Source organism: Cibotium barometz, chromosome 10 (assembly GCF_041138505.1).
Source record: "Cibotium barometz isolate CiBa-2024 chromosome 10, ASM4113850v1, whole genome shotgun sequence".
Lineage (NCBI taxonomy): Eukaryota > Viridiplantae > Streptophyta > Polypodiopsida > Cyatheales > Cibotiaceae > Cibotium > Cibotium barometz.
The window spans coordinates 50957415-50981864 of NC_141055.1; the positions used below are offsets into that span (position 1 = coordinate 50957415).

The following is a 24450-nucleotide window of genomic DNA, read 5'->3' on the forward strand; positions in this document are numbered from 1 at the left end:
TTAGCGGATAATTGGGGAAAATACCTCCAAAGTGTCATGTGGTGTATTCCGCAACCTCATGACGCCACCCAATTAGAAATCAAAGAGAAGCCGAAACTAAGTCGTACTGCAAGAAGGCGACAAAACCAAGAGTTAGCTCAGCAACAAAAGGAGGCGGAATTGAAAGAAAAAAGCCTGGCACAACAAGAACCAGTAGACTTACACCCCGCACCCGAGCATTTCAAATCATTCACCACAGGGGAACGTAAGGTGGTCTGCACAAAAGCCCAACGAACGCCTACCAATGGGAGTAGCGGTGTCTACGATGGCCCTGCGGTAGTCAAGGAGATAGACTTAGCAGATCCGGGTGAGGAGTCTAAACCAGTTTTTATTACTCAAGACCTCACCAAGGCGGAAGAAGCTGCACTTACGAAGCTTCTTAAGGAATTCAAGGACATATTTGCCTGGACATATCATGATATGAAGGGTGTCCCACCCTCGGTGGTGCAACACACGATTCCAATGATTAGCACTGCTAAACCAGTCCAGCAACGTCCCTACCCAATGAATCCTAAGTACGCAAAGATTGTACAAGAGGAAATTGAAAAGCTAGTAAAATGTGGATTCATATACCCAATTGAGCACTCAGAATGGGTTTCTCCGATAGTCATCGTGCCAAAGAAGAATGGGAAACTCAGAGTGTGCGCTGATCTCAAAAAGGTTAATGCAGCCACCAGAAGAGATCATTACCCCTTGCCATATTCTGAACATGTGCTTGAAAGAGTGGTCGGCAAGGAGGCATATAGCTTTTTAGATGGGTACTCGGGTTACAATCAGATCACAATTGCAGTCGAGGACCAAGCTAAAACAGCATTTATCACGGAGTTTGGAGTGTTTGCCTTTCGCGTCATGGCCTTTGGCTTGACCAATGCACCTGCAACATTCCAACGATTGATAAACACGGCCTTTAAGGAATATCTAAGGGACTTCTGTGAAGCTTTCTTAGACGATCTTTGTGTTCATTCCTCTTGGGATGAGCACTTGATGTGTTTACGAAAAATATTTGAAAGGTGTAGATTATATCGCATCTCCTTGAATCCTTTCAAATGCCAATTCTGGGTTAAACACGGAGTTATCTTAGGGCATATAGTGTCCAAAAATGGGATTTCCACTGACGAGAGTAAAATCAAGGTCATTCTGGAATTGCCACCACCCACCAACTACAAGGGAGTCCAACGCTTTATGGGCCACGTTGGTTATTATCGAAGATTTATTCTATTCTTCGCCGAGATAGCTCGACCATTGTATAAGCTTCTCATCAAGTTTATTTGGACCGAAGAATGTGACCGTGCCTATGAGCTATTAAAGAAGGCCTTGGCGAGTGCTCCAATCTTGAGAATGCCTAACTGGGATTTACTCTTCCATGTGCATATTGATGCATCAAACTTTGCTATTGGTGGGTGTGTGTTAACTCAACCTGGAGAACACAAGCTAGACTACCCCATTAGCTTTGCCAGTCGCTAGTTGAACGATGCTGAGATGAACTACACCACTACGGAGCGAGAAGGGTTGGCAATGATATATGCAGTAAGAAAATTTCGTTATTACCTCCTTGCCACCAAGTTTGTTTTCTATGTAGATCATCAAGCATTGTTGTATCTGGTAAACAAACCATGCTCCACAGGAAGAATCACACGATGGCTATTGATTCTTCTTGAGTTTGATTTCACTGTTGTTGTGAGACCTGGCAAAAAACATGTTATGGCTGATCATTTGTCTCGCATACCTAATGGTGAGGCTCCTACGGGGGTTGATGATGACTTACCTGACACTTCCCTGTTCATGGTGGAGACAATGCCTGAATGGAGTGAGAAGATTGTTAACTTTTTGGTTAATGGCTTTCCACCCAAGGAGCTTCGTAAAGATCTAGCTCGAAAGCTGATCAAAGAATGCGAACCCTATTGCCTGATAGCCGGGACTCTTTATAAAAGAGGAAAGGATGACGTTCTTAGGCGTTGTGCCCGAGAGGATGAGTATCTATACATTTTGCAAGAGGCACATATGGGCGTAGCCGGTGGTCACTTCTCAGGAGACTTAACTGCGCAAAAGATCTTACAATCAGGGTATTGGTGGCCCACTATGTTCCAAGATGCATCACTCTTTGTGAAGGGTTGCGATGAATGCCAACGATACAAGAAACCCCAGAGGAAAGATCAGATGCCCCTACATCCGATCAAAGTAAACCAACCATTTGAAAAGTGGGGTTTAGACTTTGTAGGTCCAATTAGTCCAGCGGCCCGAAACACACAATCTCGCTATATTATTGTGGCCACTGACTATATGACCAAATGGGCTGAAGCGAAAGCGACACGTAAGGCAGATGCGAGGACAACAGCCAAGTTCCTCTTTGAAAATATAATCACACGATTCGGTTGTCCTTTTGAACTTGTGAGCAACAATGGTACGCATTTTATAAATGAAGTGATTAAGGAGCTCACAACAAATTTCATGATATCCCATCATAAATCTACTCCTTACTATCTGCAAGCGAATGGCCAAGCCGAGAGTACCAACAAGACTTTAATCTCTATTTTGACAAAGACAGTTGAAGCTCATCGCACGGATTGGGATCTAAAGCTTACGACAGCTTTATGGGCCTATCGTACTGCGTACAAAGTGGCTATTAATTGCACACCATTCAAAATGGTATATGGCCAAGAAGCAGTCATGCCGTGGGAATTTGTCATTCCTAGTCTTCGTGTTGCTACTCAAGAGGGTTGGGATGGTAATCCCTTAGTAGAGCATCTATATATCCTTGAGCGGCTAAACGAAGAAAGACAATTGGCTGTATACAATGCCCTTGTGGAGAAGGATAGGAGGAAAAAATGGTTTGATCGCCATCTAAAGGACAAGGACATCAAGGTTGGGGATAAAGTCCTGATGTATGGAGTGCGAAATGAAAAGAAGAAGCTCAAATATGCTGGTAAGGGACCATATAGAGTATGTGAAATTACCCCGCAAGGTACCATCAGAGTGGAGACTCTCGACGGAGTTGAAACCATTGGATTCCTTAATGGGAGTAAATTCAAACGATACTATGACCCCCTGAGCCAGGAGGAGTTACATGCAATCCATCAAAAGAAGGTAGCTAAAGAACAAGCTGAGCTTAAAAAGATACAAGCAAGAGTCGAAGCCAAAGAACGTCAACAGCGTGCTAGGAGACAACGAGAAGCCAACTTGGGAATTACGCAAGTATTTTTCGAGGAAGCAGAAGAGGATGCACTGGAATCTGACCCACCTCTAAGATACCCAATTGAGTTACAGAGTCCTTACGGGGAGGTGCTGTATAATGCATTATTGGATACAGGAGCTCAACACAATTTGCTATCATATGGCGTGTGGTATCAACTTGGAAAACCACCTCTATCCAAGAGTTCTATCCAAGTTCAAGGAATCAACAAGAAGAAAACCCCTGTCTCAGGAATTCTGCACACTCCGGTTGCCTATGACAAGGGAACCATAATTCAAAGCTTTTTGGTTATGCCTGCTCTGGTACCATGGAAGGGACTGTAATCTTAGGGCGCAAATGGATGATGGCCACCAAGTGCAATATCGATTGGGCAACCAGACAAGTCACAATGCAAGAACCAACACTAGGTCTGACCGCTCAAAATCCCACACCTAAGTCATCCACTCAAATATTAGATAATGAAAAATCACAAAGTCCAGTGGCAAAACCATCTTCGATTGTTGGCCACCCCTCTAACGCTTCAACGCCAAGAGTGGAAACAGGCAAGGTGGTCCCTAAAGCTTCGCTTACTATGCCAAAGAGTACATACAAATGGGTCCCCAAAGCTTCGTTAACAGCTACTTCCCCTGCTCAATCTCGTTCAGCCACTAAGAAGCCTCGTAAAAGGAAAGCAGCTACCCACCCGAGAAAGGGCAATGTAACATCGCGATGGATTCCTAAAAAATTATTAGTAGCCCAAGGGTACTACGAGGGAAATGACCAGATTTGGGTCCCTAAACATAAGCTGAATCCCTCTACATCACCTGTAAAACCTTGCAAACCAATTGTTGCCACCCCAACGATAATTCAAGATCGTGGTAAGGGAAAGGTAACAGAGTGCTCCACACCACTTCTTCCAAAGTTCGTTTGGATTCCCAAACGATATCGATCATTACCACCTAGCTCAGGAAGGGGGGAGCCACATGAAGCTTCTAGCTCCTCATGCCAGGCACACGCTGATATAGAAGTTTCTACATGCTCTACACCTACTCTTGCCAACACCCAACAAAAAACCGATGAGTCTACGTCTCCCCTTGTAATAGTATCATCGGAAACCATTTCCTCCATTCGTCAATGGGAGCGTACACTACCATCTCTGCAATTGGATGTGGCCACAAGGGTCATAAAAAGCTATCTGCCCACATCACAACCTATGACCCGCTGGACAAATTGGTTCCAAGAGGCTGCAACATCATTGCAAATAATATGATCTACCCAAGGAAAGGGGGAGCATGTACTCACGCTCGACATTCTAATGCTTCCTCCTTATAACCTTCTCCTCTGACCATGTAATTGCCAAATTCAAGGGGATGTATATATATAGCTTCATACATTTTTTTTAAAAAAACAAAGAAAAGAAAAACAAAAAATAGTAAAAAGAGCAAGAGCACAAAAACAAGAGAAATATCCGTATACAATCAAGAACTAGATTGTCCTGTCATAAACCTACTGATGCTATATCTGTGTTTGCAGATATGGCAGATGCCCGATCATCATACACTTCATCCACTCCTACCTTTGGTGAGAGGTATCATCTGTACCTTTCTCAGATATTCCACATGTGCTATCCTGTAATTGAAACTGAATGGGATCATATAGATGTACTAGCCAGAGAGGAAAATATTGAGGAATTAGAATGGCTAATTCGCCTATTGACCATGACTGACCCCTACTCCGTAGAGGACATATCCCCGATAGCCCAATGCTTTCCTTTTCCACAAGATGACTATCCTCTCATGGTAACATTTTTGATGAGTTTATGTGGATGGGAAAATGAAAAGGAAATATCTGACAATGATGAATGGACGGATGAAACTCATGGCACTACTGAGGTTGACTTTATTTGTTTGGATGATGCGGATAGAGGCTTAGCCTTAGGGCTAGAGCCAGGACTCTACAACATCCTCTTACCGTATCCTTAGTAGTAGTGTGGTGACTGGTAGGTAGGTTAGCGTTTTCAAGTTTTTTCTAGTTTAGATTCCTTAAACAAGTCTTGAAATTTTCACACTGATGTGCCTCTCGAGGTATAGTGCTTATTAGTTGATTGTACAGGTTAAAAAGTTTGAGGTGGGTTCGCTTTCAAGTCCTGAGACTACAGCAACGTTCATCAAAATATATCTACATCAAATTGCAAGCTGTCTCGTCAAATCAAGGAGATCTCCAATTACAGGTGTAATTCTTCCAGACCCACTCTCTTTCGTTTTTACTGTTCAATTAATTGCATAAACTATAATGCATGACCACATGGAAATTGTCAATGTACTACTTAGTTTTTGAAGTTGCTTGCATGCTAGTGTAAATCATTAATGAGCTTAACTTTATTGGAAATATTCCTAGGGAGCATGACGTCTTTAGTTAACCTTGGAATACGATTGTCTTAGGTCTAGGGTCAAACCATCTTAATGTTTAACACCTGGCCATGTGTGTGTTGACCTCTAGGACATAGCTATTACCCCTTTGTCGAAAGGATGCAAGACAAATTATAGTTCAGGAGCGAAGATCAAAAGAAATAGATTTTTAAAAAAAAAAGCCTACAATAAATGGCAATACCAGTCTATGATGTGCTTTAATGTTGGCCTATCGCCTTATTGATACTTGGTAGGCGAGGAGTATTCTACTCCAGACCGATGCCTTGGTTGGTAGGGGGTAGCCTGGCCTAAGGTGAACTAATAGATTCCTGGATAATGCCTTGTGTTAAACATGGTACCAGGATCGATGTTAGTTTTGCCTTAGGAAGGTCGCCATTGTGTAAAAATTGTCACGTGCATTTTTTTTTTTAAAAGGGCAAAAGGCTCCTGTAACTCTAATGTTTCTTGTGTCCCTAGACTCGTGGTATTAACTTGTTCTTAGAGTAGACACAGTGTGGTCATCTGTTTATTTATTAAGCTTGGTTATTTTCCTTGGGCCAGTTATAAACCTTGATTAACCTTTGACAACTTGCTAACTCTTGATTTACTTTCAATAATTTTAAACTCCTATTAATTTGCTACACTAGCTCATTCATGTGACCCTTAAACTAAGTTCTCATAGCAACATCCATTGTGGTCTAACATGCTTGAATTTATACACTTTATATCTTTTGAATTCCAGCATACTTTCACTCTACTTCCCTGTTTTGCAGATGGTCCACCACAACAACCCTATCGAGCTTACCATACCATAGCTTTCGAGGACGGAATCTACATCAGGAAGGGGGGCATGTTAACCCATGACGGACATTGAGACATACTATGTTTTACATCATTAATTTAAATATTCTGAGTCATGGGCCGGGCTTGTCGGCACCATATGTTAAGGATAAAGGGATTGGGTGATCGCCGATGAGAGGCGCACCTTGAATATCAGCAGGATTAGGGTTAGGATCGGCCGGCCATGTATGGGCGCCCATGTGTGAACGGCCAAGTCACCTATAAGAGTCAAATGTAACCCTAAAATCTTCATTCTCATGTGTTGTGAATACAAGAGTGCTCTTGCCTTATCTCTTTGGTTTCCTTCTCCTGCGTGTGTGAGAGAGAGAGAGAGAGAGAGAGAGTGAGAGAGCGATCGAGCACTGTGTAGCGGCACAGCGGGCGGAGAGGCGGTAGAGCGACGACGGCGGCTCCTCCTTCACGGCTGCGACGCGAGAATCCTTCAAGGCGGCGGTTGAGCGGTGAGTGACACACCCTTTGGAATTCTGTTTGAGCTTCCTTCCCTGGTTGTATGCTTGCAGCCATTCGTGGCTCGCATACGGTGTCCGGCAAGTCCCCAGCTCTACGACCTGTGCGGCAAAAGCGCACAAACCAATTTGCAAATACTTTCACTAGAGGATAATAACATCATGAGTTCAAGAGCTGAGCTTGCTCACCAAGTTCAATTCTCTTGACCTCTCTGACAACCAACTTAGATAATAAGAAAATAATAGTTTTTTTGGCCAAATCCTCCATCACTAGCTTCTATTAGAATATTAGTCTGTAAGGGTTGATTCTAAAAACCTATTGTTACAGGACCACGGTACATGGAGATTAGATTATTTCACAAATTAAATAATAAAAGAAATAAACCATAACATCAAAGCTTAAATCAAGAGCATGAAAATCAAAGAACACAAGATTGGGTGCAATCTCCCCCCCGACGTGTGGCTCCACTCCCACACGCGATATTTAAATCATATTAATAAATTTAGCCCTTGGAGCTATAAATAGCATAGCTTTTTCCAAAATTAGGCTTTTATAAAATTGAACCTTAGTTCAATGCTTTTAAAGCATCTCATCAAAAATAAACCTTGCCCAACATGTGTACAATGGGCCAACCCATACAAAAATCAAATATTTAGCACACGTGCTTGGCTAGATAATCTCGTCTAATGTCCACCTTGGTTGTCCCAAACTCATAATCTATACTCAACATAGTCCACAATGTTAGATCACAATTACTTTGGAAACACTCACAAAAATAATTCTAACAAATGGAAATCATTCACTACCATGATTCACACATGAACCATGCATCACACATAATTAATTGGATTCACTCCCATGATAAAATATTCTAAAAAATCTCACTCACGTGACAGTCCTACCGTTTGAGAAGACAACCGTCCTCGATTGCAACTATCAACACACACCAGTGTGATCGAACACATTAATCGTTTTCACATTGGATTTCACTCACAGTGTCATTATGTATTTAAGTGGATTCACTCTCATATAACCTTTACACGCATCACACGTGTCTTGAGTTAATTGGAGACACTCACAATCAAACTCGTACATGGGATTCACTCACAATGTTTTCATATACGCATCACATGTATTCACAAAGTATACCACACGTTTCACACGTGTCACAGCTGGTTGGATTCACTCACAACCAACTACGGTCACCCTCATCAAGAATTAATTCAAAAGAGTTGATTGGATTCACTCACAATCAAACTCACACATTTCTTACATACGTCACACGTCGCAATTGGTTGGATTCACTCACAAACCAAATTAATCACTTGGGTCACCCAAGATATTCTTCACTTATTGGATCACCCAATAATAAATTAATTATCGTAACACCTATGGGTTAAAATTTTTCCTACATGAATAAGGATTTTTCTTTCTTGTTCTATTAAAGATTTCAGTCTTCTTGACAAATCATGGGTGATATTTTTTAGAAAATACAAATGCCTCAAAATCAACAAAACTGACTAAACCACTTTTGGAGAGCTTGGATCGTGATATCAAAGATGCCTTCCATAAAGGCTCAGCCAAGACCCTTCAAGGACAAAGGGAAAAATTTGGGGAGCCAGTGGTGAAGACTTGGATAGACTCCAAGGATGAGAATTTTATTGTGGCCAATTCTAATGAAAGGAGCAAGATGGCTCTCACCTACCTCAAGATCATTGAGGTAGCTCGAATTAGGTGTGGAGGAACTTTGTTGTGGCCAATTATAATGAAAGCAGCAAGATGGCTCTCGCCTACCTCAAGGTCATCGAGGTAGCTCAAATTAGGTGGAGAAACCACTGAGTCAAATGGATGGGAACCAAGCTAGCTAGAAAGTATTTGAGAAAAATATTATGTCTCCCAAAGTTCCATGAAGAAAAAATGAATGAATTCTTAGTGTTAGCACAAGAGGTAAAACAATCAAAGAGAATCACCAAGCTTATGTTGATCTCTTTTGTTTTACCCTAACAATGGATGAAGATCCCCTTCAAAATAGATTTGGAAAACCCTCAACGATAAAAATGCCAAGCGCTCTTCCATTTTTGAGGTGGAAGTAATGGCTAAAGACTTTGCCAAAGCTTTCTCTGTCAAGCTACCATAAAAACCCTTGCCACGTATCACCTATTGGAAAGTACAAGAGATCTTTTAGGAATAATTCCATGCCTCCACCTAAGCGTAATCAAGGCCAAAATCCAAGTCAAAACCAAGGGATCAAAAAGACAAGGTTTGAGGAAAGAACCTTCTTAGTACCTCAAATGTCTTGTCTCCAAAGTGTAGCAATAGAAGAGACTTTACCACTGTGAAGACATGTTTTAGATGTCAATAAATTGGACACTAAATCGAGGATTATCCTAATCAACCGAGACCCTTTTCTCGTGGCTTGCTCAATCAAGGATCTAGATTCTAAAGAGTAGCTCCTCAATGCAAAGTAATCAAAGTCAAGGGAACTCAAGAGAAAGAGTTTTAGGTCAACCACCCACCTCCAAGGCACTCGCTAAATGATATTATGGAAGAAGAGAAACGTAAGATCCATGCACCCATTACGTGCCACAATCTGAACAAACAATTCTCCATAGTTCAAACCCTTGCATACTATATGGGTAAATCTAATAGTACCCATTCTTTCATATCACCAAGATGTATGCATAAATTAACTCTAGAACAAAAGAAAGGAAAACCCATTCAAGTAGAACTAGCTAATGGTAAACTTCTCTTCACTCACCTCAAGACAGATGCAATTTAATTTTTATTGGATGGAAACTCTACTAAATGTAGGTTCAATTCAATATATTTGTATCTTACCTTGTTATAAGAATAAAAGATTGAAGATGAAGCCTTCATTTATTTATAACTATATTGATATAAACATTATATTTTAACAATATAATATGTACTATATTTTCACCTTTGTTCAACATGTTAATAACAATAAATGGATTTTTGTAGTACTTAACACAAAGACATGTGAAACTAGATTTGCAAGGCAAAACATAATAAAGAACAAATACTTATTAACAATGATATTTAAGACTAGATTTGCAAGGCAAAATATGATAAAGGAAATCATACAAACCAACTAGATAACAAGACAATTGTCTAAGGACTACAAGAATTAAGTTTTTACAATTTAAAGAATCAAGAATTACTGTTTTTTATATTAATTTTATAAACATCATTAAAGAATTATACTCAATTTTCTTTTAAGGTCGTACCTTCGCTTTTATGTAAATCCATCTACCATATGATGAATAGAACATAAAGTCCATAATTTTATATATATCTTGAGCCGAGTTATGATATCATGTCATTTATTCTTTTCCTTATTTTGTCCAAGAATGCAGAACATATATCTTGAGCCAAGTTATTATACCATGTCATTTATTATTTTCTTTATTTTGTCCAAGAATGTGGAATTAGATCGCATGCATACAAGGTGTTTACAATAGTTCATATCAAAATTTTCTTTATTTGGATTGTGTTTTATTTTGATCTCAAAGATTTTAGTTGTGTTTGTAGATGTGCTGCTACATGTGCAAAGACAGATATTTAAAGAACCACATCACAAGGCAAAGTCAAACTAGAACCGATCATCTGATAAGTCTACTTATGATAGTAAATGCCATTTGCTCACTTTATTGCTATACTGGAGACCCAACAAGCTCCCATAAAACTAATGGCATCCATGAAAACCCCAAATAAGCACTCAGGTTACACAAAAGCGAGCAGAATTATAATGACACTCATAGCTGACCCCAACAAACTGAATTGTGACACCCTTGAAGAATCCCCACCTGCTTATTGGTGACACCCGTGAAAAACCCCAACAGGCATAATCATAGTGGCATCTATGTAGATCCCTACAGAGAATTATATAACCCATAATCAGATTCATAAGAAGCAGCACAGGCATCCAGATTCACGATAGCATCAGTGAGAAACCCATTCAGCAAATACCCAAAAAGTAGATTAAAGATGGAACCTGAACGAGGCATTCATTAAACCCAAAAAGCAAGGTTGAGAGTGACTTTAAACTGCCTATACATTCATTATCCACATGAGAATCCCCCCAAGACCCTCACCAGTTTTACTATGTCCGTAGAACATGTAAATACTAAAAATAGGACAAAAGGCAGCTACTTGCATGCGAATTAACTACACTATGTAGGTAAGGGATCTACATCCCCAAAACCAGATTCAGCTACTCAAGTGCTCCTGGAATGTTCAAATGGCTTTAGAAGGTGTTGCTGGCGATTCACGATCGAAAAGCAAACCAAAGGCCATGCCTGCCTGCAAGCATGATTAAGTCACTCAAGCAACACAACACTGCAAAATCCTAAATGGACTAAGGGTGGCTATTCTGCTACTTACACATAATCAAGCCTTCATTCCCACTGGCTGAGAAGCCTGAGCTTGTGGCTGAGAGGTGTTGTTCATTGCTTGCTGCTGATTTTGTTGATAATTCAGGGGGCGTCGAAAGAGCATAATGTGAGGTTCTGGCCTGTGAATAGCATAGTGCACCCAACCACGGGACTGCTGAACTCCAAGAGCTCGCCATTCACTCTTTCATAATGCCACATGTAAAGAAAAAGGGAATTTAATACTATATTATATATATATATATATATATATATATATATATATATATATATATATATCCTGGGCAAGGAATGAATGAGCAGAATTTTGGACTTTTAAATGAGACTGAAAACTAGGGTGAAATGATGCAACAAAACTGGAACAATATACACACTGACAGTAATGGAGCTGGGCAGGAACAGCATACCTCTGATAGTAGGCGATTCTTGGGAAGCAATTTGGTGATTTCAGGGGTCAAAACCACATGCCTGTAGAAGTAAAGAAAATATGCATTTAAATCGGTAGACATTACTGTCCATGAATAAACAACATCACATATATGTACAGAATGCAAATGCATACACGCCATATCCATGTGCATACATACACTCACGCCTACCCTGCATAAAGAACACACATCAATATATCCATGCGCATGGAGCAACAATATCCTTGAATTAAAGGCATACACATCTACACATACATGTGTAGAGGAAATCTTAGGTTTGTATCGGAAACGCACAGATACATGCAAGCACACTCGTGTACATATATAAGGAGCATTAGAGAAAATGCAAAGCTTCTCCAACAATAAATGCTATCTATTATCACTGGTGAAAAGCTTAGACATGACCTTAAAACCAGCATTACATGCATAGGCACTTGCACACTAGCAAACATGAATTTCGGTAGAGAGCAAATACAACCTTGTTTCAAAAACATGACATATCAGTGACTGCGTCTAAGACTTATATAATCATACACAGGGGAACGTTAAAACTTTCCCCAACAGCCAAACAGGGCAAAAGAGCATTTGAAAGCTGAAGAAAACCCTCCTCATCCATAACAATGACCTCCCATTGGTGGGTACAAGAGCTGTGTGGTTAAGATGGCACACTTCTCCTCCCAAGATGAGCTGTGTGGTTAAGATGGCACACTTCTCCTCCCAAGATGTGAGTTCGATTCTGGCCCATTTCTTACTCCACAAAGGGGTGAAAGAGACTGTCCACAAAGGGGTGAAAGAGACTGTGTTGCTAGTACACACAAAAAAAAACAGACCACCAACCCCCCCCCAAACCCCAATAATGAGACCACCCTACACGCTGCAACGACCCAAGTACAAGGCATAAGAAAAGCCCGCATCATCCCTAGGTTGTGACTAATCCTAACAATGACAGTGTAACCCCCCCCCCTCCCCCCCCCCCCCCCCACACGCCCCAATCTCTGAAACAGAAGGTGCAAACCCTAACTACTGTCTTTACACATTTCAATGGCTGATATGAAAACCCTAACTAGCTGATATGAAAATCCCTACAGCAATCTCGAATACGACAATCTCAGGAGGATAGAAATCTGCACTAAAATAACAGCATCGACAGAATTCCAAAAGATGATATGGAGACGACGAGATGAGGATATAGCAAGACGATCTCTAGAGTTTCAAAGACAGAGTCGCAACCCTGACAGCGCAGCCACGACAATTTTCAAGAGTACAAAGGAAAGCCCTATCACAGCAACCTGAGAGTGCAAAAGAAAATTTAGCCGTAGAACAGAAACCGTAGCTGCAATGGAAACCCTGACAGCTAGCAATGCAACAGAAACCCTAGCAGTGCAGCAGAAACACCGACATAGCAGCAAAAAGTTGAAAAGTAGATTAGGGATCAAACTTGAAAGACCAAGAGATAGAAAAGATGAAACCCTCACCTCAGATCCCATTAAAGAAAGCCATCGACAGGGGAGGAGAGTTCCAAGAATTTGAAAGACTAGCAATCAAACACACAGAGAGAGGGTGCCACAGACCTATATTCGTAGACATCGTCGAAATACTTCTCGGAGTACTGTATCTGAGGCATAGCTGGAAGACAAGGAAGAGGTCGGCAAGAGCAGGAACCCTGTGGAGGTCTGTACAAAACAAAAAACTACAAAATTAAAAATGTGGGAGCGGCGGCAAAGAGGATTTGACGACTCAAAATAGTGGGAAAATGAGGGGGTCACATTTTCAAACCTTACAAATGGATCACATTTCATTTCAGTTTCATTTCGTGGGTTTTTTACCACCTACATGGAAATAGCCTCTTTTATCTGGGTTGTATATTCACAACTTTTATCTGTGTTGTATACAACACTAAACATGGGCAATGTCATCCCCTATTTCAATAAAACCTGGTCTTTCAAGACTCTTCATTTCCTTGAACCACTCACCGTGACTTGTCATGTGGTTCGAAGCACCTAAATCAACATACCATACATTGTCCTTACATGCTGCTACATCATTTTCAGACACAACATTAACAACATGTTGCATAACAAACAACCTCTCATTATCCTCATTATTTTTGCTAGAGGACGCATAGTTGTTTTGTTACACTTTTCTATTTTGCATGTTACTCTGCTTCTTATAGCAATCTGTCGACACATGTCTAGGCTTACCACAGTAAAAACAGTTTCGTGTATCGTTTGTTGCCTTTGCCAATTACCACGACCTCGTTGACTCCCCCTACCTCTAAACTGGCCTCTTCCACCTATGTGTTGTTGTTGTTGTGAATCCTGGGACGACTGTTGCGCGGCGGCGGGCTGACCACAATTGTGATTACCTTTTCAGCCACTACCTTGGCCACGTCCACAACCTGTATCTCTTCCTCTACTTGAACTTGTGTAGAAGGCCTGATGCTTTGAACTGTTTTTGTTTTGTGAAGATTGTTGATCTTCACGCAAATTCTTATCTTCAATGATTAGCACATTGACACCAAATCTGTGAACTTGGGAATGTTCTCTCGAGTTTGAATAGATGTCTTAAACACCTTGTATTGTGGCCCGCGACCACGTAGACACACTTCCACCTTATCATCATCATCAACACATAAACACCAATTGATGCAAGGGATTCCACAATTCCCTTGATTTTCAAGGCATAATCATTCACAGACATGTTTTTCTTCTCCAGAGTATGAAGCTCATTCTTTAACTGAATCTTTCGTGCCTTGGTGTTAGTTTTATATAGTTGCCTTGTAGCTCTACTCCCGCGAAGAAAGCTTCTCAATCAAAGTTCATTTGTCAATGCCTCCCAAAGAGCTCTCGACAAGGGTGTAGTAGCTAACACAAAGGGGGAAGAGTAGATGAAGCTCTTACCCTCGTATCGCTTCCTGTGCTTCTCTTGCTTTCCTTAGCATGAACCAAGCTCTGATACCATGAAAAGATACAGGGAAGAAGAGAGCTTGAGCTCTTGCAAGCACACACACACTCACACAAACCCTGGAAGAGAACACACAAGGTGAGAGGCTAAAATTTCTTCTTTTCTTCACACAACAAAAGAGGTCTACAAAGAAGATAAAGTGACTAACACACATAATGGAGTATATACAAGCGGTCTATAATGTGAACACGCTAAGTGGAGTGGGTAGGTGTGGACTAGTCGGTGTATTCCAACTGTAGAATCTATGGCGCGAAGATATGTCGGTGCCAGCTACCAAACCTGCTAGTGATGTAAATGTCGAATGATCATGCAGACGCCTCGTGCGTGTCAACTCATGTTGAGCTTGACATCTCAACACCCTCGATATCTTACCTCGATGCACTGGCATAAGGTTTGCCACAGTAGATGGGCAAGAGCTTACATCAATATACATGCTCAATTCAGCATACTTGCCTGATGTTGCCACCTAAGAGCTTGAACAGGCTGTTAGAGCAAAGCCATCAGGGAGTACACGCTCCCATAGAATTCATAGGCCTGAGGGATTCTCTGGGTTGGAAAGTTATGTCTTCCCAAACGACTCTGAAACCCACTGGTTGAAATATGTGGGTGCTATGAAAGCGCAAGAGCATTTCAATGAGATGTGGCAAAAAGAGTTTGCAAACATCTCTCTTTTGGTCCACACTACCATCCCACAGCCAGCAAAACCCACCGAACCTAAACCAACCCTAGAGAAGCTTTGCCGCTCCGCACGCAAGGCACACAACAAAAAGTTAGCACTACTGAAAAAAAAGCCAAAAGGCTAATTGATGAGGAAAGTGCTAAAGTAGAAGAGACAAGAGACAGGTGCCCAATCACTTTAACACCTTCCACATGGCCGACCGATTTGTCCATTATGATTCGGCTCAGAGGTCTGATAGTGGGAAACCTAGGACCTCATATAACGGTCTAACTAAGGTCAAGGAAGTAAACTTAGTAGGCTTGGGTGAAGACTCGAGGTCAATATTTATTGCAGAAAACCTTTCAAAGGAAGAAGAGACTGAGCTCATCGCTTTATTGACTGAGTTCTAGGATTGCTTCGCTTGGAAGTACACAGACATGAAAGGTGTACCCCCAGAAGTAGTTCAGCATACCATTCCCATGGTTGATGTGTTGAGATTCAAGCTCGATGTCAGTGTGAGCCAGCTATGCTATGTGCTGGCATGTTAGGTAGGAACATGTGTGAGACATAAATGACCGCGTGTCCAGCTGGTCATAGTGTGTGGACATTAGCTAGGGTTAGATGTGTGTGGACACAACTCATAGTGTGTTGTGTGTATTATGGATTATGGCATTATGCTTTGTGTGAGAAGGAAGATGGCTTCCCTCTATGGTTAGGGTTTGCAATATACATTAGGGTTTGCTCCTGTGTGTGTGTCTCCTCCCCCTCTACCGTTCTTTCAACATGGTATCAGAGCCTTGTGCTGTTTATTAGGGTTTATGATGAGTGAGTGAGAGAAGAGGGAGAAGAAGCTGTGAAGAGAAGCTGTGAAGCTTGCCATTGGAGCTATGAAGCTTGGAGCACACCGATTCTTATCAGATCTGAGAGCTTGGCCTATCGGGTAAGGTCTTCTAAACATCCTTGAGCGGATTGCAATGTGATACAGGCAAAGACAAAGCAAATTAGAGCAAATCAAAGTAAAGAAAATTTTTGGTTTTTGGAAGCTTTCATTTACGCTTGGAAACACTGATGTATGGTGAAATAGAAGTGATTCTGGCAAAAGACACATGTATTTGACAAAGAGGAATGTATTGGCAACTCCTATGCGAGCCCTAAACTCATTTTGGAGCAATTTGGATGCATATGAATGTATGGAAATTTCTGTTTTTTGAGCTCTCACAAAACAGAGAAAAGGAGGTGAAGATTTGATGCATTTGGAGCATGTTTTTGGCAAAAATCCAAGCATTGACTAGTTGCACACATACCCAAGTGTGTTTGGGACTTGAATACATCATCAATTAGTATTATAATCATCCACAAATCCCTGTAGAGCAGGCGGCACAGCTCCTACAGAGAAACAGGGTAGAATTTTGACTTTTTTGCTACGAGGAGGTCGATTATTACTCGGTTGCTTGATTACCTTCACAATTGCTTTAGAAATTGGTTGCTATACACATTGGAGAAGAGGGCTACATGGTTGGTTTGATCAATTATGCTTAATTGGGCTGGGAATGAGCTGATTAAACAGGCTGTCCACTGGTTGCAGAGAAACAGAGCAATTTTAATTGAGTAATTAATCTTTGGTCTTAAACAATTGGACAAATTCCTCTTACATGGAGTTATTGGACACTATTGCTAAGCTAATGAATGCCTGGTTGCTCAATTTGGATAAATATTGAAGAAATCAGAGCCATTTTACTACTGGTTTTTTTAGTTTTTTCCAAAACAGAGAAAGGGGTTTTCAAAAAGTTGATATGTACACATGTCAGATGGTGTTGATACTCTACATTGAGGTTGTTTAGGTGTCAATGCAAGTTTCCCATACTTGATTGCACCACTACATTGTGATTTGGAGCCTTGGAAACCGTATTAAAGCAGGGTATCCCGGACTGTGTGAGTCAGTTCATCTTGGATGCATACAGGTTTATTTTCTACATCAAAATTGAAGACTGTTGGCTACTTTGGAGTATCTGGAACACTCATTGGAGTGTGGTTGAGATGAGGAAGGCTCGGTTACAGATTTAGACGAGTGCGGAAGGTGCACATTGAGCAAACATGTCGGATAATCCAGTACAGATTGTTGGTGAAAAGCTGGATACGAAGAACTTCCAGGCATGGAAGTACCGGATAAAAAGTTTCTTGAAAGGAAAAGGATTTTGGAATCTCATTACAGGTGCTGAGCCAGAGCCTGAGCTACCTCGACAACCTACACAACAGGTTATTGCTCATAAGCAATGGTCAAAAAGAGTATTCAAAGTGCTGCATTATCTATCTATATGTATTTCTGATGCTATGCCTATACACATACAGGATGCTGAGAATCCCAAAGATGCATGGGATACTTTGGTTAAGATGTTTGATACAGACACGAGTACTCGCAAGTCTCAGTTGACAGCAGATACATAATGTGAAAAGGAATAAAAGGAGCATCCATGATTATGTGCAAGAAATAAAGAAGTTTGCAAATGCATTGGCAACAATAAATGCCCCCATGCCTGATGATGATTTGGTGGATATTACCTTGCGTGGTCTTGGCAAGGAATATAAATCATTTGATACATCTATCTCAGTTCAGAGTACAGGTTTACCAGACTTTGATGAGTTGGTTTCACTCTTGCTGGTTGAGGAAATCAAACTCAGTGATTCATTTCTGGATGCATATACTAGCCATGATGATAATGGCAGAAATCAGGTTTTCTATTCCCAAAGGGGATTTAGAGGCAGGGGGAGATTCGCATCACGTGGACGTGGTGGTAATGGTCATGGATGGCAGGACAGATCACCACAATAGACTTTTCAGCCTTCATATGGTGCTCGAGGTGGTCGTGGATATACACCTCAGAGAGGTAGAGGTAACCCCCGTGGTAGAGGTAACCCCCGTGGTAGAGGACGTTGGCAAGGCCAACAAAATTCTATGCAAGATGTGGAATGCCATTACTGTGGCAAATTTGGACATATGGCAAGAGATTGTTTCCGCAAACAGAATGATTTGAGAGGGGGTAGAGCACAACATGGTGGTCATTATGGTGGAAATTATGCACAACATGGTGGTGGAAATTATGCATCAAGCAGTAATGATGGCACTGCAAATCATTTGTTTGCCATGAAACATGTTGTGGGATCCATGATGACAAATGCTGAGAATGATGATACTTGGTATATGGACTCAGGAGCATCAAACCATATGACATGTCATGGTGAATGGTTTGAGCATATGAAGCCTATGGATGTGAAAGGCTATGTGGAAACAGGAGATGATACTCAGTATGCCATTACACATGTTGGAAGTGTACCATTGGTTATGCACAATGGTCAAACAAAATCTATGTCAGATGTATTGTACGTGCCTTCTATCACAAAGAGATTGGCCTCAGTTGGTCAAATGGTGGAACAGGGATTACAGGTTCGTTTCAACGAGCATGGTTGCTTCGTTGGAGGACTTCAAACATGGATGTAGAGTCATTGCTAAAGGCAAGAAAGAAGGCAGGTTGTTTAAGCTGGATGCTGGAATTCTTGAGCTAAAATCAGCCATGTTCTCTAAAAGCAGGAATGTGGTACAGGACATTGATATGTGGCATAAGAGGATTGGACATGTCAATATACAAAGATTGAAGAACATGCAGACAAGAGGCATTGTCAGTGGATTGCCTAGATTTAAATATGATGGGAATATGCATGTTTGTGAAGCCTGTCAGTTTGGAAAGCAGGCAAGGTTGAGGTTTCCTAGAGAAGGAAATATGAGTAGCAGGCCACTTGAGATCGTACATAGTGATGTATGGGGTCCTGCACAAAACCCATCTATCAAAGGCAGTTTATACTATGTGACATTCATAGATGATTTCAGCAGGATGACATGGATATACTTTCTCAGAGAGGAGTGAAGTGTTGGAAAAGTTCATGGATTTCAAAGCTTTTGCAGAAAAGCAATATGGCTGTTGGATTAAATGTTTGAGAACAGATGGAGGTGGTGAATACACCTCAAAAGCTTTTGAGCATTTCTTGAGGAAGCATGGAATAAGAAGACAATTGACTTGCAGGTATACACCTCAACAGAATGGTGTGGCTGAGAGAAAGAATAGAGTCATATGTGAAGTGGCTAGGGCGATGCTCAATGAAAAGAGCATGCGAGATTACTATTGGGCAGAAGCATGTGCTACTGCAGTGTATATACTGAACAAAACACCTACAGCAGCCATTCATGGAAGCACGCCAGAGATGCGGCTTACAGGTTATATGCCAGACATTGGACACCTCAAAGTTTTTGGATGCATAGCTTATGTACATGTGCCTGATGAAAGAAGAAGGAAGTTGGATCCTAAGGCAGAGAAATGTGTATTTGTTGGATATGCACAGGATCGAAAGGCATACAAATGTTACAATCCACAAACTAGACAAGTGGTCATCTCACGAGATGTGGTGTTTGATGAGCTTGCTCTAGTTGGTACAAAGCAAAAGATGAGGGTGTCATTGAGTCACTTGAGGCTGATGTGCTTGTGAACTTGCCACAAGCAAGTTCTAGTTCTACTTCTATGTCTGGGCCAGCAGCAGCAGAAGCTGAGAGTAGCATTGTACGTCCATGGTCAGGACGTTTGAAGCATGAGAGTGTGAGCACTGGGAGTAGTGCTATGGATAAAGGCAAAAAGAAAGTCGAAGGAATTGGAATTACAGGTTATGAGTCATCTAGTTCAGAGAGTTTGGATGAGGAGCTTGGCATACCTGTTTTATGCACACCTAGTGCTAGACAGGATAGATATGTGCCACCACATGCTAGAGTGACAGGTGTACAGAGTGACCCGCATGCATTGCGGAGATCCCAGAGGGTCAGATATCCCGTTGACAGGTTGACATATCGAGATTTTGCTATGCACTATGCATATATGACATCTATGGTGAAGCATGTAGAACCTACATGCTATACAGAGGCTATTGGAGAGCATGTATGGGAGAAAGCAATGGATGTTGAGATGGATGCATTGGTCCATAATGACACATGGGACTTGGTTGCATTACCAAAGGACAAGAATGTTATTGGCTGTAAATGGGTTTATAAAGTGGACGCATTGGTCCATAATGACACATGGGACTTGGTTGCATTACCAAAGGACAAGAATGTTATTGGCTGTAAATGGGTTTATAAAGTGAAGTGCAAATCTGATGGTTCTATTGAGAGACATAAAGCTAGATTGGTAGCAAAGGGTTATGCACAAACCCAAGGTTTGGACTATGATGAAACCTTTAGTCTAGTGGCTAAGATGGGCACAGTGAGAGCAGTCATTGCTATGGTTGCAGCTAATGGCTGGGAAATGCATCAAATGGATGTCAAGAATGCATTTCTAAATGGAGATCTACAAGAGGAAGTGTATATGGCACAGCCAGAAGGGTATGTACACCCAAGATATCCCACTCATGTATGCAGATTGAAAAAGGCATTGTATGGTCTGAAGCAAGCACCTCGTGCTTGGAGTGATAAGATGAGCAGATATCTTATCTCACTTGGTTTTCAGATTTCTACAGCAGATTCTTCACTCTATGTGAAGAAGACACAGCATGGGATTGTTTTACTCGTCATCTATGTGGATGACTTGATTATCACAGGTGATCATGGTGCAGATGTGATGCATGTCAAGAAAGCATTGAGTGGGCAATTTGACATGAAAGACCTTGGTGAGTTGAGATACTTTCTTGGAATTGAAGTGGTCAAAGATCATGTAGGTACATGGTTAGTACAGCGCCAATATGCATTGGATATGTTGGCAAAGTATGGCATGACAGGGTGTAAGCCTATGAGTACACCTTTGGAGCAAAATGTGAAGTTGCGGGCTGATTATGGCGAGGAGTTGGATGATCCATCTATGTACAGAAAGATGGTTGGTAGTCTCATATACATGACTATCACACGCTCGGATTTGAGTTATGCTGTGGGGCTAGTAAGCCAGTTTATGTAGAGCCCCAGAAAACCACATTTGGATGCAGTGAGACGCATTATGAGATATGTGAAGACCACTGCACATTATGGTCTACTTTATGAGAGTGGTAAAAGCTTGGACATACATGGCTACACAGATGCTGATTGGGCAGGTAGTGCATATGACAGGAGGTCTACTAGTAGATATGCTTTTACACTTGGAAGTGCCGTGGTGAGTTGGAGTAACAAGAAGCAACCTACAGTTGCTTTATCTAGTACGAAGGCTGAATACAGAGGTGCAGCCATTGCTACTTGTGAGGCAGTATGGTTAAAGAATCTCTTGGCAAATTTGGGTGAGCCTATTGATGGCAAAGTTGTCATTCATTGTGACAATATTAGTAGTATACAGTTGGCCAAGAATCGAGTGTTTCATGCGAGGACCAAACACATAGAGGTCCATTATCATTTTGTTAGAGAGAAGGTGCTGGATGGTACAGTTGATCTAGAGTATGTGAAGACTGATGAGCAGGTGGTAGACATCTTTACAAAGCCACTTAGCAGGGAGAAGTTTGAGTACTTCCGTACTATGTTGGGAGTACATGATGGGATGAGCTTGAGGGGGAGTGTTGAGAGCCTTGATATCCCAAGCTCATCTACATCTTCATCAGCAGTACATCATGAGCTTGAGAGGGGCTGTTGAGATTGAAGCTCGATGTCAGTGTGAGCCAGCTATGCTATGTGCTGGCATGTTAGGTAGGAACATGTGTGAGACATAAATGACCGCATGTCCAGCTGGTCATAGTGTGTGGACATTAGCTATGGTTAGATGTGTGTGGACACAACTCATAGTGTGTTGTGTGTATTATGGATTATGGCATTATGCTTTGTGTGAGAAGGGAGATGGCTTCCCTCTATGGTTAGGGTTTGCAATATACATTAGGGTTTGCTCCTGTGTGTGTGTCTCCTCCCCCTCTACCGTTCTTTCAACATGATGGAGCCAGGTCGGTCAAGCAATGAGCTTTTCCTATGAACACTAAGTACTCCAAGATGGTCTGCGAAGAGATTGAAAGACTTATCGATGCGAGATTCATCTATGAAATCGAGCATACAGAGTGGGTATCACCAATCGTGATAGTACACAAAAAGAACGGAAAAGTCAGAGTGTGTGTTGACCTCAAAAAAAAGTCAATGCTGCCACCATTAGGGACCACTATCCCCTACCGTTCACTGAACATGTGCTAAAAGAGTAGCGAGAAAGGAAGCTTATAGCTTCCTTGAACGGATTTTTAGGATACAACCAGGTGCTGATTGATCCAAAAAAAGACCAGCCCAAAACAGCCTTTGCCAACTGAGTGGGGTACGCATGCATATACCGAGTCATGCCCTTCGAGTTGACCAATGCCCTCGGAACCTTCCAATGCCTCATGTGTACGGCTTGCAAGGAATATCTTTGGAAGTTCCTTGAGGCCTTCATGGATGACCTTTGTGTCAATTCCTCTTAGAAGGAGCACCTAGCATGTCTACGCAAAGTGTTAAAAAGATGCAAGCTATATTGCATTTCATTGAACCCTCTCAAATGTCAATTTTGGGTTTGACATGGTGTGATCCTGGGACACATTGCCTCCAGGCAAGGAATTTCAATAGATGACAGTAAAGTGAGGCATTCTCGAGCTGCCCCCACCTACAAACTTCAAGGGTGTCCAGCGCTTCATGGGACATGTCGGCTATTATCGGCGATTCATTTTCATGTACACTGATATTGCTTGACCCCTTTACGACCTCCTTATTGTTTTCAAATGAACTAAGAATGCCAACAGGCTTACACCACACACTCAAAAAAGCCTTGGCAAGCATTGCAATCCTTAGATCCCCCAACTGGGATCTCATCTTCCATGTCCACATTAATGACTCAACATTTGCCATAGGATGCGTGTTGGCCCAACCAGCAGGCAAACACAAGATGGACTTCCCCACCCATCAGTTTTGCCAGCCCCGCCGCCGCCGCCGCCAACTCAATGAAGCTGAGAGAAATTACACCACAACCGAGAGAGAGGGATTAGCGATGGTTTATACGATTAAGAAGTTTTGCCATTATCTTTTTGGCAACCAATTTTGTTTTCTTCGTAGACCATCAAACCCTTTTGTACCTAGTAAATAACCCCTATGTATGACAGGGCAAAATCACCAGGTGGCTGCTTGAGTTCAACTTCACCATACGGTAAGGAAATGCTCTCAACATGCTCTTGCAGACCATATGTCAAGGATCCCCAATGGTGAACAGCCCAATGGGAGTAGACGACGATTTACCAGATGCTGCCCTATTCCAACTTTACTTGATTCTATCTTGGTGGAAAAAATAGTAAATGTTGCATATCTACAAATGGCAAATTCACTACTAATTTCACAATGATGCATGGATTCCTTCATGGTTGCTAAAATTGATCATACAATATTTCAACTCATACTTCATGCTTGTTGTGATTCAAATTTAAAGCCAGCTCATCAAGCATTAAATGTGAATTGAGAAAATATGCACATCAATTACTTGATTATGAACTCCGATCATCTACGATTCTCTAATCATTGCCTGTGAGAGAATGACCAATTATGGCAATTACTGTCACGACTTCATCCACCATTCTTGGAGAGATTCTTGGAGGAAAGAGGTGGAGAAAATCAAGGAGTTAATAGAGGAGAGGATTAAGGACCTTAGCCTAAGGGTCTAGATTTTCAGAAATTTTTGGATTATGGTCCAATTAAGATTCCTATGGGCCAATAGCATCAATCCATGTGTAGGGAGGAGATAAATCCAATTTTGTAAAAGAAGATACCCAAAAATGAGTAAATGCTCACATAAGATGAAGAGTTGACTATGTACAAGGTTTATTAGTAAGAAACTATGAGTAATATCAAAAATATGAGATATTTTGGGTATCCAAAAATGAAAAAAGCGGCCCCTTACCAACTTATCGTGGGCCAGGGCAAAGACAAAATCCTACGACGTTGTGTTCGGGAAGACGAGTATGTATTCCTCCTTGAACAGGCTCACTATGCCTGTGCTGGGGGGAACTTTGCATCAGATATCAGTGCTTGCAAGGTTCTCACAGTAGCTGGGCTATG

General features: G+C 41.5%; 1 protein-coding gene across 3 annotated transcripts; it reads right to left on the bottom strand.

The window, feature by feature from the left end:
* Positions 1-10619: 10619 nt before the first annotated feature.
* On the bottom strand, positions 10620-13487 carry LOC147635027 (cyclin-dependent kinases regulatory subunit 2-like). Of its 3 annotated transcripts, none has more exons than XM_086803461.1 (4): positions 13336-13487; positions 11744-11804; positions 11329-11520; positions 10620-10817 (listed from the first exon to the last, which is right to left on the bottom strand). In XM_086803461.1, exons 1-3 carry the CDS (start codon positions 13386-13388, stop codon positions 11335-11337), a joined length of 300 nt encoding a protein of 99 aa, XP_086659587.1. In that variant the 5' UTR covers positions 13389-13487; the 3' UTR covers positions 10620-10817; positions 11329-11334. The 3 variants fall into 3 exon arrangements, with proteins under 3 accessions (XP_086659587.1, XP_086659586.1, XP_086659585.1); XM_086803460.1 differs by lacking the exon at positions 10620-10817 and adding an exon at positions 10936-11243; XM_086803459.1 differs by lacking the exon at positions 10620-10817 and adding an exon at positions 10936-11247.
* Between the last annotated feature and the right edge of the window lie 10963 nt (positions 13488-24450).

What these genes read in the sequence shown, in the direction of transcription:
- LOC147635027 (XM_086803461.1), bottom strand. Translation starts at nt 13,388, where the DNA reads ATGCCTCAGATACAGTACTCCGAGAAGTATTTCGACGATGTCTACGAA. An exon ending in GACGATGTCTACGAATATAG is followed by an intron (nt 11,805 to 13,335) that starts GTCTGTGGCACC and finishes TTACTTCTACAG; the next exon opens with GCATGTGGTTTTGACCCCTG. An exon ending in AGAATCGCCTACTATCAGAG is followed by an intron (nt 11,521 to 11,743) that starts GTATGCTGTTCC and finishes GCATTATGAAAG; the next exon opens with AGTGAATGGCGAGCTCTTGG.